General features: G+C 48.5%; 1 protein-coding gene across 1 annotated transcript in view; it reads left to right on the top strand.

Annotated features, from left to right (window-relative positions):
• Positions 1-12,864, top strand: part of LOC129387350 (uncharacterized) — a 66,608-nt gene extending 53,744 nt beyond the window's left edge. Inside the window, exon 9 of the mRNA XM_055076276.2 lies at positions 11,120-12,864. Coding sequence (XP_054932251.2) covers positions 11,120-11,402 — 283 coding nt within the window. The 3' untranslated portion in view covers positions 11,403-12,864. The remainder of the gene's footprint in view (positions 1-11,119) is intronic.
• Positions 12,865-18,988: the final 6,124 nt, after the last annotated feature.

The following is an 18,988-nucleotide window of genomic DNA, read 5'->3' on the forward strand; positions in this document are numbered from 1 at the left end:
AGCGGATTGTTTCTATTTTGCATGAAACGGTATTTGATTACTTTTCGCTGCTCGCATTCAGCAGTTTTTGGCCTCAAAGATGCCTACTTGATATATTCACTCAATCGCATGGACAGTGCTGCTGGGATGAGCTGTAATTTCGCAGATGTCGTTTATTTTGCAGGCAACGCTATGGCCATTGGCTTACAGCTACCTTTTAACGCGACATTGTTAAGGAGCTCGTGTCGCAGCCGGTGTCGGTGTCGTCGTCGGTGTCGGCGGCGTTGGCCGTGAGCGATAAATGCCGCGAGGCACTTCATAAATAAAAAGCAACTTGCAAGATGGGCTGGGTGGGAATCGAACCAGGGTCTCCGGAGTGTGAGACGGAGACGCTACCACTCAGCCACGAGTTTTTTTTTATTGGCTCGCTTTTCACAGAGTTTACGAAATCAGAAGAACATATTAACAAGATCATAGTACCGAGAACCGTCGGCTGTTTGCTGACTAAAAGTCATCAGTATTTCGGCATCTGCAACAACATTTCTAATCTTGGAACCCACTCTGGTACATACGACTACACCTTATGCACTTCGACAAAATGGGACACCGATTCGCAAAAATATTCGCGAACTGATGTAGCGTCAATATCCGCATTGTGTACAGTAGTCCGAGCATAACCAGATCGAAAGGCACACCATCGTCGTTTTCGACCGTGAGATGACGGATTCCATGCGGACTTATGGCAACTCTTTTTTCAAGGTTCTCTGTAAGATGTCCCAGAAGAACACTCCACCCCAGCAATCTAAAAACACATGCTCAATTGTCTCTGGTGTTTTGCATAACAAACAATGAGTACCCCACGGAACAAATAAACCTTTTTCTTCTAACCATGTTTTAACGGGTAAGGTTCCTGTGTGCAGCTTAAAAAAAGGCTTTAACCCCTGGTGCAACTAGCATTTTTTCAACACGTTTCACAACATCTTTTCCTTTGCCTGCACAGTATAATTCACGGTAGAATGGCACAGGTAATAACACATCCACAAGGTCCGTGTACAGTTTTTTTTTTTACGTGACACATCAGTGAAATGTTGCAAAGAAAAACGCACCGATAAGAAGCGGAAAGATGACACCACTTCTTTAAGACACAACAAACTCCGGTAGCACTTCACCCAGCCTCAGTTGAATCATAGTTCTGAGAAAGGTATCATCTACATCTCTGAGAAAAACAAATCGACTGACGAGTTGTCTCACATACAGATGCACTAAACCAAGCCCACCATCACTCCCTCTTTTGAAGAGATTTGTTCGGCTCGTTTTTTCCCATAGAGAGCTCCAAGTAAAGACCGCGAACACTCTGTGCATTTTTTGTACATTTAACCTGCTGCAATGCAAAACTTGCATTACATACCATAGCTTACTTACAAGAAATCGGTTGCACGTCGTGGCCCATGCGAAAACCGACTTATCCCATCCTTTCCACTTTTGTGCATTTTCACGTAACACCTCTGTTTTTTTCAATAAGACTCGTTGTCAGAGTAGTACTGCAGGGGTACTCCTAAGTATTTTGTCGGTGTTTCTTGCCCTTTAATGTTCAAAAACATCCTTGGTGCAACGTCGCATTCTCCATGCCAGAACCCAACGCTCTTGTCCCAGTTTACTGCACTACCACTTGCTTGACAGAAACTTTTAACAGCATTGACAGTATGCGTTATACTTTCATGATCAACACAGAAAACTGCAATGTCAGCTTAAGCAAGAAGGCTTACCTCGGCTTGATGTAATTGAAATCATCGTATCGCGTCGTTCCTAATTACGCTTAGACAAAAGGGCTCAATATATATGCAAGAAAGAAGCGGGGATAATGGGCACCCTTGTCTGACTGAGCGCTGTACTGGTATGTATTCACCTACTAATTTGTTTATTATCAATCTCGTCGTACATCTGGCGTAAGCCATCCGCCCACCTTCGCCGATCACATTGCCTACATCCACATATTCAAGTATAGATAGAAACAGATCGTGCGGCACGCGGTCGCATGCCTTCTCAAGGCCAACTTGCAGCATAGCGACAATGAGTTGCATTGCGTCACAGCATTCAAGGATTCATCGTGCTATGTGTATATTTGTCATAATTGTCCTTCCTTTCATTCCGCACGCTTGATGTAGACCGACTAAATCTTTCATTACTGTCTGCAACCAGTTAGCCAATACTTTCATTAATATTTTATAGTATATATTTGTCAGGCTAATCGGCCTATGCCATGTGACGCTACGTAATTTGATTGGGTCTTCAGTTTTTGGTATTAGAACCGTGTGTGCTGACAAAAAGGACGGCGGTAGATGTTTGTTCGCGTAAGCCTCGTTGTATACTTCAGTCAAAACAGGCGCGATAACACCCTTAAACGCCTTGACCCGCTGATCAGATTTTCGACGATCACCGACTGTGTCCGCCGCTGTGGCCGTTCTGTGAGTATAGCGTGTTTTTTGAAGGCACAAGTTCGCCCAATAATACGCTTGTTTCGTCATTCCCAGTATTGCTGCTTTCCTCACCGTCACTACTACGTGGCATCTGCTGGAGGTGCTTTGCGTTCATGTACCGGATTTCCCCACAAAAGCCGTGACCCAAGCCCGAACGCGGAAGACAACACCAACGTCAACAATAACCAGCGTGGTAGCCGCAGGCTGCAAGGACTGCCCCCGGAACACGGACTTTTGCCGGAGACGAGCAGAAAGATTCTCACCAAGTCAATCCCAATGGCAGCCCCAGCGTCCGCCATCGTGCTGCAGCAGACGAGGGAGCCTCCACCGTTCCGCGGTTCAACGTTCGAGGACCCGGAAAGCTGGCATGAGACGTATGAGAGGGTCGCTACATTTAACAGCTGGAAAAGTGACGACCAACTGCGACATGTCTTTTTCGCATTGGAAGACGCCGCCAGGAGGTGCTTTGAGAACCGAGAAGCCACCCTAACAACCTGGGACCTGTTCCGAAGCGGCTTCCTGCAGACATTTGGAAGCGTCGTACGCCGAGAACAAGCCCAAGCGCTATTAGAAACCCGGCTGCAGCTACCTAATGAGACCACTGTGATCTTCACGGAGGAAATGAGCCGTCTATTCAGCCACACCAACCCGGAAGTGTCTGAAGAGAAGAAAGACCGCCTACTTCTGCATGGTGTGAAGGAGGAGCTTTTCGCCAGAATGGCACGAAGCCCACCGAAGACCGTCGAGTTTCTTCGCGAGGCCACCAGCATCGAAAAGACAGTCGAGATGCGAAACTGGCAATTCAACCGCCGCACGAACTCTACAAACTACGCCGGAGTTCAATGAGTGCCACCGACGATCTACGTTAGACCATCAGAGTGGTCGTACGGGAGATGCTGCAGAAGTTCTACCCAAGGTCGCAGTCTCAAGTTGATTCAATCGCCGAAATCGTTAAAGAGGAGGTACAGCGATCGCTTGGAGTTCCTGAGGTGCAACCACAATCATCGCAACCCCAGCCGGAAGCGATGACCTACGCCGCCGTCGCCCGCCGTCAAGGTCCCCTCCGCGACCACGCCAGGGCCCTGTAACGCCGCAATTCTGTCGTCCACCGCCGCCGCCGCCAGCACGCTCACCCGTCACCCAGCGCAGCTATGCAAGGAAGACGGACTTCTGGTGAGCCCGCGACCTCCACCCGCTCTGCTATCACTGTGGAGAAGCGGGCCATGTGTACCGCCGATGTCCACACCGCGACCTGGGACTGAGAGGGTTCGCCGGGAACGCGTCGCGTCCACAGCTTGGAGAGCACCCGCGTGACATCGCCGATACATCACCGCTACTCAGTGGAGCCCTCGACGACCCTCCCGTTCGCCATCACCAGGCCGCTACCTGTCACAGTAGCGCCGACCATACACTGGCCCAGCCCGGGGCCGCTCTGCGAGCCCATATCCGGAAAACTAAAAGCAGGAACCGATGGAGGTGCGGTTGCTGTTCGTCGAACTGAAGATCTTCCGCCGCCGACGAAGACGGTGAAGCTACTATTTCGACGACATACGCCGCCGTTCCGACGATGTCTGGAAGCAAAGAATACGCCGATGAAAGACAACCTGACGATGCCACGTACAGGCCACAGGTCAACGCGACGCTACCGCGATCCGACGCCAAGACATAACTGTAACGTAAGGCAAAGAACCACCGTCCTCGACATGCTCCTCGATGGCCACGCAGTCACCGCCTTAGTGGACACAGGGGCCGATTACTCCGTAATGAGCGGACACATCGCCGCCCAGTTAAAGAAAGTTAAGAATGCATGGGAAGGCCCTCAAATTCAGACCGCTGGAGCACACCTCATTACGCCGACTGGAATCAGCACGGCAAGAATTACCGTTCATGACCAGACTTACCCTGCCACCTTCATTAACCTCCAACAGTGTTCACGAAACGTCATTCTCGGCATGGACTTCCTGAACCAGCATGGCGCAATCATTGACTTGAAGTCGAAATCGATAACGCTGTCGGAAGATCAAGCGATACCGCCGGAGAGCTCTGGTAGTCACCACGCCTTGAGTGTGCTCGAAGATCAAGTGAGCATGCCGCCGCGCACCAGCATTATTATTTCCGTCGGCACCGAAACACCCGCTGACGTAGAAGGTGTCATCGAGGATGAGCAACGTCTACTGCTCGACCGTAAAATTTGCGTGGCAAGAGGGATCACTCGACTGCACGGAGGGAAAGCGCAAGTGATGCTAACCAACTTCAGCCAGGACTTCAAGCATATCAGCAATTCGTTTGTCCTCTCGGATTCTGCCGCATCTACATCTACGGCCATGGTTCCGAACCGTAATTCGAAATCTATCCAAGTCTGCCCATCAGCAAGCGGCAACAGCTCAGAACTCTTATCCTACGATACAAAGAGTGCTTTTCGACGTCATAGAGGATTCGACGAATACCAGTCGCACAGCATCGCATAATAACCGATGAGTGCGCTCGACAACGCCGCCAGAGACCTTACCGAGTTTCGACGCGAGAGCGCGAAGCTATAAGGCACCAAGTCGATGAAATGCTGCGTGACGAGATCATCCAGCCGTCGAAAAGCCCGTGGGCATCTCCTGTAGTCTTGGTGAAGAAAAAGGACGGAACCCTACGTTTCTGTGTCGATTATCGTTGTCTGAGTAAGATCCCGAAGAAGGACGTATACCCCCTCCCACGGATAGAGGACGCATTGCATCGGCTATGCAACGCTGAATACTTCTCGTCGAAGGACCTCAAGTCTGGCTATTGGCAAATAGAAGTCGGAGAGAGATCGCGAAAAGATCGCCTTCATCACGCCAGCCGGCCTCTACGAGTTCAAGGTTATGCCATTTGCACTGTGCTGGGTGCCTGCAACGTTCCAGCGCGTGATGGACACGGTTTTAGCAGGATTGAAGTGGCAGACCTGTCTCGTCTACTTGGACGACGCCATCGTCTTCGTCGGAAATTTCGACGAGCACCTTAGGCCGCTTGCGACAGTACTGGAGGCCATCAAGTCATCAGGGCTCACTCTGAAGCCGGAAAAGTGCCGCTTTGCTTACGATGAATTTCTGTTCATAGGCCACGTAATCAGCAAATGTGGTGTCCATGCCAACCCGCAAAAGACAGCTGCCACCGCAAAGTTCCCGCAGCCCATCGACAAGAAGGCAGTGTGTAGATTGCTTGGCATGTGTGCCTACCACAGGCGCTTTGTCAAGGACTTCTCACGCATCGCTGAACCGCTGACAAATCTAGCGAAGTGTGATGTCAAGTCCAAGTAGGAAACGCCACAGGCCGACGCATTTCAAGAACTCAAAAGACGCATGCAGTCGCCGCCGGTACTTGCGCACTTCGACGAGGACGCCGCTACCGAAATCCAAACTGACACCAGTAGCCTAGGCCTCGGTGCCGTCCTAGTCCAGAGGAAAGACGGACTTAAACGGGTGATAGCTTACGCTAGGCGGTCGCTATCGAAAGCGGAAGGCAATTATTCTACGGCTGAAAAGGAATGCCTCGCCATCATTCGGGCTACAGCAAAATTCCGCCGTTACCTATGTGGCAGGTTATTCAAAGTCGTCAGCAACCATCCCGCGTTGTGTTGGCTAGCTAATTTAAAGGACCCTTCAGGACGGCTAGCGCGGTGGAGTTTTAGACTGCAAGAATGTGGCCTCACTGTAATCTACAAGTCCGGACGAAAACACTCTGATGCTGATTGCCTATCCCGCACCCCCCTTGACCCGCCGCCGCAAGAGGACGAGAATGACGACGCCTTCCTTGGAATAGTAAGCGCGGAAGACTTCGTTGAACAACAACGAGCAGACCCGGAGCTAAAAGGCCTCGTCGAGTATTTAGAAGGGAATACCGAATTTGGAAGGGAATATCGTTGTCCCTACGTCGTTTAAGCGCGGATTGTCTTCGTTCACATTTCGAAACAACCTACTCGTGAAGAAGAACTTCTCACCAGTCCGTGCCAAGTACCTTCTTGTTCCGTCGGCGCTGCGTCCTATACATGACGATCCGACGGCTGGGTACCTCGGTTTCTCCCGTACACTATCAAGGATACAAGAAAGGTATTACTTGCCGCGCCTAACTGCCGACGTCGCCCATTACGTCAAGACATGCCGAGACTGTCAGCGACGCAAGACACCGTTGACAAGGCCAGCGGGATTACTACAGCCGATCCAGCCTCCTTGCCGACCTTTTCAGCAGAACGGGATGGACTTGTTGGGACCGTTCTCGACGTCAACATCCGGAAATAAGTGCATCGTCATGGTAACGGACTACCTCACCCGCTTCGCTGAAACGAAAGCTCCGGTGAAAGGTAGAGAAGCCGAAGTGGCAAAATTTTTCGTCGAGAGCATCCTGCTGCGACATGGTGTCCCAGAAGTTCTCATCACCGACAGGGGAACGGCCTTTACAGCAGAGCGAATCCAAGCCATTATGCAATGCAGCCAGAGAAGCCACAGGAGGACAACTGCCTACCATTCGTCTGCGGGTGGTAGGCAGTTGGTAGGCAGTAGCGGGTGCGCTGCTGCTGATGATTGCATCATGTAATTAATTACCACCGATAACTGAAGCAACTGCGTTTTACGACCAGACACCTCTAAATGTTGATGTTAAATGACTTGACACACACACACACACACACACACACACACACACACACACACACACACACACACACACACACACACACACACACACACACACACACACACACACACACACACACACACACACACATATATATATATATATATATATATATATATACATATATATATAATACATATTAAAGCTGTATTCAATGCTCCGAAAACAGCACAATGCTAGAAACTAGGTGATCAGTGAGACCAATTCCTGTGACGGAACCGAATTGTTGCCATAATCATTTAGTTTTTAGAAAGAATGCAGGAATGCTCAAAGTATGGTTCAAGGTGAGCCGGCCTAACTTATGGTCAATTCTTCTATTCCTCATTCTCATGATGATTTACCCGCCGTAACTGACAGCCTTGCGCACACACCACTCTTCCAAATTTTATGCGCGACTTTATGTTTTCCCTTTCCGCACAAAAAAAAAAATTGCAAGAAGGGAGACAAGTTGAGTTACCAGTCGATTTGTGTAATCTACTTCTGTTCTACAAACAGGAACGACTGTTTCCTTTTGTCTCACACCAACATATCGGCAGACGCTCTTTTACTCGTGCTCAACTGGGCAAAAAATCAATGGAAGTTTGCATAGATTCAAGTTTATGGAAGTCTCCGAGTTATTGCTCCATATGTCGAGCCCGGCTTTGTTCAACAACAAGATCTAGTGTTCTCTCGAATTATCATTGCCGAATACCACATTTATGCGCACAAAAACCGTTTTATTGAGGGCGCCGCCATTTTGCGATCATAGCGCCATCTGTCGTCCGGTATCGTATGTGGTATCGCGCTGGAGGGGGCACTGTGACGACGAGCGGAAACTTTTTGCGCTTTCCTGAGAGGCATCAACCAGCTTAAGCAGTTGGGAAATTTATTAGCGTGTCGTGAATATGCTTTGAGCTTCGATATGGCCGCAGTATCGACCGGCGATAGGCCTAGAGACGCTACCACAGCTCTGCCCCAGATCAATGTCGGAGGCGGTCAAGTCTGAGCATTGTCGATACGTAACACACATGTAGCGTACTATTATCAAACTATATTAAGGTATCACTGAGGTGAAAACAATCACAGGTGGGTGTCTGTTTGCCATGCGGTGTCCCACGTCAGCGCAACATCCCAATCCAGGTAACTAGCGAAGCTCCGAGGAAACACGTTTTGCTAGATTTCGTGCCACTAAAATTTACAGGGTACGATTTTCCAAGCATTTGCTTGCCTGGCGCTTGATAATCAAGCTTTACAAAATAGGCAACTGCAATATACCCTGACCGGAACGGCGTTTAACGTGGATAAAGCAACCCGATGACAGTGGCCGCCATCAGCCAGATGCCCACGACGCGTTGAAATATGCAGACTCCTATGTGTGGAGCAGTGCCTGCGCAAGGGCATCTCACCGACTCGAGAGAGCTGAAAAACGAACCACTCTCTGCAATAGCAAATTTATTTTATAAAGTAATACAGGCGCGTGATGAGTGGCGTCGGCCAGGCAGCTTGCCGACGAGATTCGGAAGCGCAGGAGAGCCCATGTGAACTAAGGGCCGCCGGCGCACAGTAAGCATGGCTTTGGTTGCAGAAAAAAGAACACGCATCACGGTTCTTCGTGGGGACGTACTGTTTTCATAATTCGTCCACGTGAACTTCTACCAGGACGTTGGCTGCCAAGCATCACAATAATAGTACACATTTCAAGAAAATCTGCATTTACGAAGAGATAGTTGACTTCGTCCCTTCACAATATAGTTGACAGACTTAAATATGCACCTTTATTTTATATCACGGTTTTAGCATGGGTGCCGTGTTCATCGCTGTGCGCTCACTGGAAAGAAAATGTTCGAACATTATAGCGACGAGACGAGGCTGATGGCGTCGATTCCTTTTTGTGCGTGCTTGCAAAGTAAACCCGACGTTTGTCTGTAACTACAGCGACGGAGTCCACGGAGTCACCGCTCTTGAGGATGCGTGCTTCACATTTGCTTCCGAAGGTTACTTTTGCAACCGAATACAGCACAGCAGGGGCGCTTTAACGTAAAGCTATTCCAAACTTTTATATTCCAACTGTGCCATTGGTCAAAACATTTTCAAGCCACCACTGCGCCTGTTTGTCACGCAATGTCACGAAAACCGCAAAAACCGATATGTGCACACAGATTGACGTAGTAGTTCTGCGGAAACCCGCAAGGTGGAGAGAAGTAATGAGTAAAGGGAAAATCAGACATCCACCCGTTCGTTGCGATTGCTACAAAGGAAACCCACACGGATTCCTCGAAAGAAAAGCCTCATAGTTGAAGAAAAATTCCTCCTGGTCCGGGACTCGAACCCGGGACCACCGCTTTTCCGGGGCAGCTGCTCTGCCATCTGAGCTAACCACGCGGCTAGCAGATGGCAGGGCGAAGTCGAATTTGTCGACAACACGAAGCAAAGCCAAGAGTTTGACGTAGTAGTTCTGCGGAAACCCGCAAGGTGGAGAGAAGTAATGAATAAAGGGAAAATCAGACATCCACCCGTTCGTAGTAATTGCTACAAAGGAAACCCATACGGGTTCCTCGAAAGAAATGCCTCATAGTTGAAAAAAAAATTCCTCCTGGTCCGGGACTGCTAGCCGTCTGGTTAGGTCAGATGGTAGAGCGGCTGCCCCGGAAAGGCGGTGGTCCCGGGTTCGACTCCCAGACCAGGACGAATTTTTCTTCAACTATGAGGCTTTTCTTTCGAGGAACCCGTATGGGTTTCCTTTGTAGCAATTGCTACGGACGGGTGGATGTATGATTTTCCCTTTATTCGTGCACACTGATTATGCATGGTTATACCGAACGAAAGAAAAATAATAATTTCTAATTCGACGCCTTTTCCACTATTAGCGAACAAAGGCGTCGTCTGACTAATTGCTATTGATCAAACAGTTTCGGGTTACAGCCTCTTTACCTGTCTGTCATGGGACATCGCAAAACCACGAGAACTCACCACGTCAAAGTGACGTGTACGCGTTAATGACGCACTATTGTGCCGAACAAGACAAAGTTTTTCTGAATAGCTTGAGACTGGCCCGTTCCAAAAGGAATAGACGATGGCTGCCCGCCGATCGCTGTGGCAATGGCAACTCGAAGCTGCCGGGGTGCATACATTTATTTGCGTATAATGAATAATTTTCCGGGGAAGTATAAGGTTATCGAGTCTTTTCGGCACGTATGCGACATCGCCCGCGGGCAACTCTACTTTGCTGAGGATCCGTTTTTAAACTGCTTCTTTAACTTTCCGTTGCACACCGCCACGCTTTCAACCCGCCACTGCACGCTAAGTAAGGGGGATCGGACCAATCGCAGACGCCGGCACCACCCTCCTCTTTCGGCTATCTACTTTGACTGCGCTGGCTCAGCCTCATCGAAACTTTCTCCACTCGACTGTGCTCCTCGCCTCTTCTCAGCCAATTAGACAAGAACAACTTCTCAATGTAGGAAATGCTATTCGCTTTGAAAGCAAGCAAAAGTGACATCCTACAAACGAGAAGCACGTTTGACTTTTTCAAACAAGCTGTGGGTTACCGCCCGATGCTTGCGTCAGGGGCTACGTAAAGTTGACATTAGGAAATTGGAGTAAGAACAGGTTAGAATAGCTTTACCTTATAAGGCCCCAGTTGCCCATTGAGTCTGGGTCGTGGCGTCGCAGAACTCACGGACCGAACACATTAGAATCGGAATTATTCGCAATGACACTGCTACCACTCCGAGATGCCGCTGGAAGAAACGACGATCCGCATATAACAGCACGAGGAGTAGAGCGGTGCGGCGCGCCGGTTCGAGGCTATGTTTCTCCTCGCCGATAAAACGATCAATACACATAAAATTGCTGAAGTAGGTTACTAATGCTATTCGCAATAAAATCCGTGAAGTCAAAGCTTTGAGATCACGTTTCTCACTAGTGCGTTTAGCATGTATTTTGACGGACCGGGCTGCCATCGCAGTGTCGCCTACGCACTTTGCCGGCACGTTAGCTACCATTGGCTACCATATCTTCTGCAGAGCCGGAACGACCGTATGGGAGAGCGACGACCAACACGTGTACTTCGAGGACTTCCCGGCAGAGCGGCTGTTCTTCCTGGTCAGCTGCTTCCGCCAGTGCAACTTGAAGCCCGGAATGCGCCAGCGGTTGCACTGCAACCAGCTCCTGCCGAGGCTGCCGGGCTTCGACGTTGCTTTTGGCTGCAAGGCGGGCGACCGCATGTTCGTCGGAAACAACCAATTGTGGAAGCAGCGCGCAGCGACTGAGATTTGCCGTAACAACGGCAGCTCCTGCGACGCGTGATCCTTGAATATTCTGACACGCGTGCGCCTTCATTTTTCTTAGTCATAGCTACGCTAATATTTTACTTTTGCTTACTATCAGTGAAATTTTGGATATTCTCTTATTGCATGACATCTGTTCTACGAGCCTGCGCGTTTCTCCAATGTCCGATTACGGGACGCGCCATTGACTACAATGAATGGACATGAATTTTACCCAGTGATGATCATGCGCCAGACATACGACATGCGCCAAAAACTGCTGCGCAAGGACTGCTGCCTGATCCCGCTTCGGTCCAGCGCTCGCCGGCGGTGGCATTTGCAGAGTACTTATTGAACGTTTCACGTTAGATGTGATCATTCTTGCTCTTTTTTTTTTACACAAAATGAATTGCGCCGATGCGTGAGCTCCTAAGTATACAAAGCTTGAAAAAGACGCATTGCTCATGTATTATCCAGTTAGCCTTGTGTGGAATAGTTTCAGATATGAAGCACATGACGCTGTGCATGCCCGTGCCATAAAACGATTATACGCGAATGTACTCTACCTACTTCTATAAAGGAGGGGTTATGTCAATGGAAGTAACAGATATTTAACGAGCACTTAATGTTCCGTTGCTCCTCGGTATTTCACGCATGATTTCATCGTTTTCGAGTCACAGGAAAGGACCAACATTCACTATGGTTATGTTTAGTGAACTTTACGGATTGTGACTCATACCTATGTACTCATGTGGAGAGAAGTCGGAGAAAATGCAAGGGCGGACTGTATTTGTTAAGTCGCTTACACTGATATTGTAGGTGCGGTGATTAGTAACTTGCTCCAGCAACAAAATATTCTTGCCCTTCTTTGTTCAATGCATGCACTGATTCATGTCGATGAAATGAGTGCAACAAAGACATGGGCAAGTTTTGTGGCGTGCAGCCTTCTGGAAAGAATTGCAACCGCCTTTAATATCTTTGGCCGAGTTCCGTTGCCTAACAACTTTGCGTCACCAAGTCAGTATAGCTTTGTCAGAATAGCTTCCCAGAGTAATCAGTTTTTTCGTTTCATGTATCATTTTTATATTCGCCGTTTTGTCATAATACGGGCATTTTGGAGTCATATTGCTGTCTACTGTGCGGCCACGTGCGCTCACTATGCTGCGATGAGGCGCTATAGCGTAAACAAAACCAAGCCCAAGAATGGCTGTGTACTGCTAAGTACGAGCTAATCTTTACACCTTCTCATAAACCTACCAGGACAAATGCCACATGGAGATTTCATACGCTGTTAGGCTGCACGCGCAGCCGGATAATTGTTGTTTCATTCTTAACGTGAATCTCCGTTTTGACCAATTGTGCGGGCACTTGGAGCGGGATCATTTGTTCTAAAAACATATGTCAGTTTGTAGTTTTGTTTGACTACCTCGTGTTTTTGTTGTTTCTTTCGATTTAGAAATTTCATGATTGTCCAAATAAAACATCTGAGAGCGTGCACTTGATGCTGCCTTTGTTCAGTCGTCCTTAGTCTACTCGCCTGACTGTAAATCCTGCGACACTTATCAGCCTCCTCATCTGTACACTGTTGCACCAGGCACGTGTATTCAAACTTTACGACTTCCTATGTGGAGGAGGGACATTCTGAAATGTGTAAGGAGTCATTGGTGAATTATTTAGTGTGGAAAGCGTGTTACAGGCGTTTCAGTGCTTGTCTACTCTGGGGGAGCAGGAGTGGTGGCTGGGATTGTATTAGAGCCACTTTTATGGATAATGATCATTTTGTTTTACCTACAGTCGTGCAGCAGTCATGTCGCCTACTGGCGAGTACATGTAGTAATGTAGGCAAGGAACAGTGCACGTGAGAAGACCTCGTCTTGCGAATGGTGTAGAATCCTGAAAAGCGTTATGGTTAGAAAAAGAAACGTCGATAGAGCACAAGGTAAAACGAGTTATAATAGAGTCGCTATCGTCCGAGTTTCGTTTTTTCCCCTTTATGGTGGCAGAGACCCAGTGTGTCGTCGTCGACATTGTTTCACCTGCTTCGTTCTTTTCTCTTAAGTGTCCTAGATGAGCAAGTGTTAACGAGAATAATTTCTCCGTCCCCTATGACACGCTCCTCTTGAAATAAGCTTTTCTCTTCAGCTACACCAGGTCTCGGCCGTCCAGGTAGCCGAGGACGCCGCTGAGATCCAGGGGATCCCAGCTGTCTGCTAGGCGGAGGGAGGCTGCGTCCACCCCCGTGATTGCTGGCATCAGTAAACGTTGTCTGTCTCTCTCTTCAGCTACCTCGTGCCACTCAATTCGCCTATTCCCATTAGGCGTTTTGTCATCAAAGCGGATCACGACAATCGTCGTCATAAATTTTCGCCGAGGTCCGCAGTCTGTCTGGTCTCGTCTGTGCCTAAAAAAAGGATACGTCCAATGGTAGTATTCAATAAGGGTCCCAAAGCCAAATAGTCGAATGATCTACCCATTAGTCCAAAGACGCCTACAAGGACCAGGTGAACAACAGCCCCGCCACCCTCCTCCTTAGTGGCAGGTCGCTCTTAACATGACTAGCGCTTGCATTCGGTTATATAGCAACAATTTTAAAGCATTAGCATTCTTTTGATTATTCGAGCACTTTCCCGGAGCTACTTATCTGGCTCTACATCTCTGTATATTTGTATATTTCTACCTAACCGTTTTCTCGCCTACCTGGGTCACTTGGTAATCCGTGGTGGAATGGTTAGCGCATTGGGATGCTGTGCTGTGGTAACAAAGTTTGAAAGGAACCATTGGACCAACTTAGGTCACTCAGGAAGTGGCAATGTGCACATACAAGCCGCTGTTCAACGAACACCTTTCAGGTTGACATGGGTCACCGTAGACGCGGGACTGAGCAGTTACCGCTGTTCAGTGACACTGACGCCGACTTGGAGCACTGGGTATGGGCTACTAGGTCTGTGCTGGTCTTCAATGGACCTCTTCGCTGCCAACTTGAATCACTTTGTATGTGCCGGTAGGTGTGTATCGCGCTTTAATGAGTGCGGTCGACGGCACCTTGTGCAACTAGGCATGTAACACTGGGAACGTGCCACTATAGATTGATTAAAAATATTCCTTAAATTTGTCCGAAGCGGAGCGGAAATAAATCCACGTCACAACGGTTCATCGAGGACAGCAACACGACGCATTAGCAGGCTGTGCCACAGATGCACGGGGTATGTGCCGCTTTCAATGAACGCCTCTACCGCCAACGCTCTATTGAGCTGTGCCATGAATGCACTGGGTATGTGTCGTTCTTTAATGGGCCTCTCGCCAACTTGGGTCACTGAGTGTTTGGCACGGAGTGCGCGCGAAGCGAGGGAACAACTCACAATGTTCGCATGCGCGAGCGCGGCATGTATCTCTGAGTCCACGCACAGGCTTCGTGCCGGCGGCGCTTGATGGCGCCTAGTTTTCTTAGGGAAGTCCGAAAGAGTAGTCCCACTGCAGTACGCAGTTCATACATAATTCGTTTTAACGATGCCAATACGTTGTGTCGCTATATTGATTCAATGCTAACGCATTACCGCCGACAGTGATCGCGAGGTGAGTTTTCCTGTCTTTGTTTTGTAAGAGCAACAACGCGCCAGTTTCTCCCATCGTAACTATCACTACTTAGTGACGCTTTGTGAGACTGCACCATCTTAGCTAGAAATCGACCCAGGTTGCGATGGAAGCGGTAGCATAACATTTTTTCGTCGGAGTACGAAAAATCGGTTGTCATGCTGTCGTCGTTTTGACTCTCAGGTTTTCGTTGTTCCTGTCACGTAATTGTCGTCACCGTCGTTGCCATGTGATCCTTGTCACCTTGGTGCGGTAGTTGGCGTCGTTATCGTCAATCCATCCTCACTGCTATTATGCCGTCATGCTGCTGTCATCGTGCCATCGCCTTGCCGCGGTCATCATACTCACACAATAGGTGGTATCAGGCGGGCATGTTCGGACGTCTGGCAACACTTTGCAAAGCCGCAAGCGAGGTTGAGTAACCAGCCAATGGCTAAATGTCTTGCATAACGTTGATTCTTATATCACGTGTGATTCGCATATTTTTGAGTCTCCCTGTCCGACAACACTCAATAGTATGTGTACATGTGGTGGGCTCACCGACCTCATCTTGTTTTTGCTCTTCAATGCATCGGGAGTCTTCATGTCTTACAAAACATACATCGGTCATCCTGAAACTGTTATCCAAGGTGAATTAACCTTTCTTGTCATCCCTTTTTTTCTCCTTACCTTTTCTACACTAGCTACCCACTGTGTAGAGTTGCCAAGCGTGTGATCCGGGTGACCTGTTTCTCTTTCCCCCACTTTATTCCCTCTATCTGTTTTAAGAAGTTGATCCATCTTCCCTCTTCTCTGTGCCGTTCACTGTGCTACGGAAGCATTCTTTAGAATTCACCGTGTCGTGACGCCTGTGGCTGTTAACCTTCCTGCCTATTCCTTGGACGCGATAACGTTTTACATCAAGGCAATTTCTCTGTATTGATGTATGGTCGTTTATTTAGACAAACATTGTCTAAAATAAAAGGGTCAAAAACAGTTGCGACTGTCTGACAAAAGTCCGCCCCCTCTACGCGTACATTGCTCAGAGGCGGAAAGCAACAAGAACACAGTGAAAGAATAGGAAAACATCAAGAAGAATGAAAATTGTTGCAAGATAGTAAGAAATGGTAAGAGAAAAGTCACAAATAGTATATAATTGGGACATGCATTATTCTCAGCAATGCGGAACAATCAGCAATAATTCTGACACACAACGACGTTGTGGAGAAGTGCACCACTTTTTACTATAAATGACAATCTAGCCGGGACCACTACCATGGCGCACGCGTTGGACTCCATTGTGGCGCCTACTTTGCTCTGAAAGTTGCATCTGCGCGTCTCTTTAGGCGACCATGATGCATCGTATACTTCCAAAGTTTGAAGAGTGCTTAGAAATACTGCGCGATAACTTTGTAACTTAATTGCGTCATGTCGTGGCGCTCGATCGTTACCTTCGGCGATAGCAAACGTCAGTTCCTCTATAGAGAGAACAGAGCACAAAAGGAACATACAGCCAGATGTGGAGAAACTAGGCTGATGACTACTTGTATGTGGTAGAAATGCTGCGCATCCAGACAGACACCCATAGAATTTTTTGGCAGCATACTTAAGCACCATATTGAAACGGAACAGCCGCCACAGTGTGGCTGCACTGAGGAGGAAGAATAGCGGGGTTGGACTTGCGTGGAGAAAGAGGTTCCGAGCGTATATAACGAATGGATTGCAGGCCGACGTTGGACAACTCTTGACGGACGACGGCCTGGATCAAGAAGATTGTCACCGGAGAATGATCAGGTGACGGGAATGAAGAGGCCGCCGGTTGTGCTGCTTCGACCTCACGACGAATGATGCGGGTCAAGTTGTCACATCGTGACGGCTGGTGGAAGGGGTCGTCACAGGATGACGTAGCAGCTGTGTTGAGAAGTTTCGTGATGTGTTGGGATACCCGGCGGCTTTTAGCATGCTCGAGACGGCGGCACTCCTTGAGGATCGTATCTATGCTGGTGACGTTCGTAAACGCCAGTAAATTGAAGGCATAGTCAGCAATACCTTTGAGGACGTGATTAACTTCACCGTGCTCAGACATGTTCGGGTCAGCCTTGGCACAAAGGGCCAAGACGTCGAGAATGTACGATACGTAGGACTCAGTCGACGCCTGTACACGTGTGGCAAGGGCTTTCTTGTCATTGACTTGGTGACCGAAAAGATTGCAAACAAGGTCGCGGAGCTTCTTTTTGAAGAGATACCAGCTCGAGATCTCCTCTTCGTGAGTCTGGAACCATGCCAATGGAGCTCCGTCAAGGTAGAAAACGTTGGCAAGCATAATAGTCGGATCCCCCCTGTTACTGGTGCTGACACGTTCGCATAAGCGGAGCGAGTCGTCAACATCAGGACTGCCGACTCCGGTGAAAACACCAGGATGCCGGGGGGACGGGGGGGGGGGACGGCGACGTAGGTCGTGGCTGCAGGCGGGGACGCTTGCGTAGATGAAGTTCCGCCAGCAAGAGCCGAAGTTGCACTGTTGCCGGTGTGACCGCTGCGGAGCTCCATGACGGGTACGGGGAACGTCCACCTCCACCAAATTAATGTTCCGTGTAGCTGATGCCCAATGCTATTTACAATTTATTTACAGGGGAGCTAGCTGAGGCTAACATGGTGACGCTATATCAAGCGGGTACACGTCGTCTTCTTTCTCCTCAATGCAGCCACACTGTGGCGGCTGTTCCGTATCAATAGTTTTTTATGAAGCGAGATCACCACTGTGAACGGGTAAAGTTGTTGGCGCTTTCTACGGATCCTTTGATTACTCGCCAGATTGTGACCAGGGGTTTCCTGAAGCCCGATGTAAGCTTCCCGCTCAGTGGAAGCTGGCGCAAGTGAGTACTGTGCTCAACTCGTTATGCAATCTTACCCTCGTCGACCTGAACAAAAAATTGCCACGGGGCGCGCACATCGCCATGTATGCGATGTGCGTAGTAGTAGGATATTAGGCAGCATAGTAGCAAGAGCTTGGTGGCGCAACCCACCGCCCCGTTCCAAAGGGGACGCTCATAACATCCATCCATCCAGCATACACGTGCATTTGGAGCGCATAACTTTATTTTTATTTATACACGAACCTGCAACGCGACAAGGGCATTATATCAGGGAGGTGGGAGGGGGGCATTGCAGAGAATGAAAGAACATACACATAAAATGAGTTTCTTCCAAATCAGAAAGCATGCGCACAGCAAAAAAAAAAAAAAAATATAGTGTCGACACTAGGTTCACAAGCGCATTTACATCAGAAAGAAAGAATGAGCTAGTTCTAAACCGCAATGTTTGCAGAAGGGCAGAAACGTCGCGTCATAAATGTGTTCGCGATTACAGCCACACAGGCGCATTTACATCACAGAAGCAAGAACGGGCGCTTTGTCACATGAAGCGCATTATACGGTTTTACAACAGGCTGGGCGATAACAATTTATGCGGAAACTCCTCCGGGAGTTGTGCACGCATGCATAAGCATTGTGCCACTTGCTCATCTCCACTCAGTCCCGTGTCATTATTATTGTTATGAAACTTTATACGACCAGTATGAACCCTTATCGGTCCTTATCAATCTTATCAAAGTAGATTCAACCCTAACGAACGCTAATAGGTCGTTATCAACATTATCGGACTCGATCTGAGCCTTATCAACCGTTATCGATCGGTATCAACTGTATCTCAATCTATCCGAGCTTTATCAACCCTTATCTGTTCTTATAAACCTTATCGGTGATGATTAGACCCTTATCAACTGTTATTGGTCATCAATCTTATCATACTTTATCCAACCATTGTCAACCGTTATCGGTGCTTATTAACCTTATCAGAATTGCTCCGACCTTTATAAGCCCTTATCACTCTTGAGTGCCTTATCCATGCACATCAAACCATCCCTCATCGCTCTTTATCACCCTTATCAATTCTTGAACCACTAATCTGTTTGTGTTGTGAGACGTGAAGCGCATGAGCCCTAAGAGATAAGGGGCATTTAGGTCGGTGTGGAACGCCCTCGCTGAAAGTGCATCC

Source organism: Dermacentor andersoni, chromosome 2, assembly GCF_023375885.2.
Source record: "Dermacentor andersoni chromosome 2, qqDerAnde1_hic_scaffold, whole genome shotgun sequence".
In the NCBI taxonomy this organism is placed as follows: Eukaryota; Metazoa; Arthropoda; class Arachnida; order Ixodida; family Ixodidae; genus Dermacentor; species Dermacentor andersoni.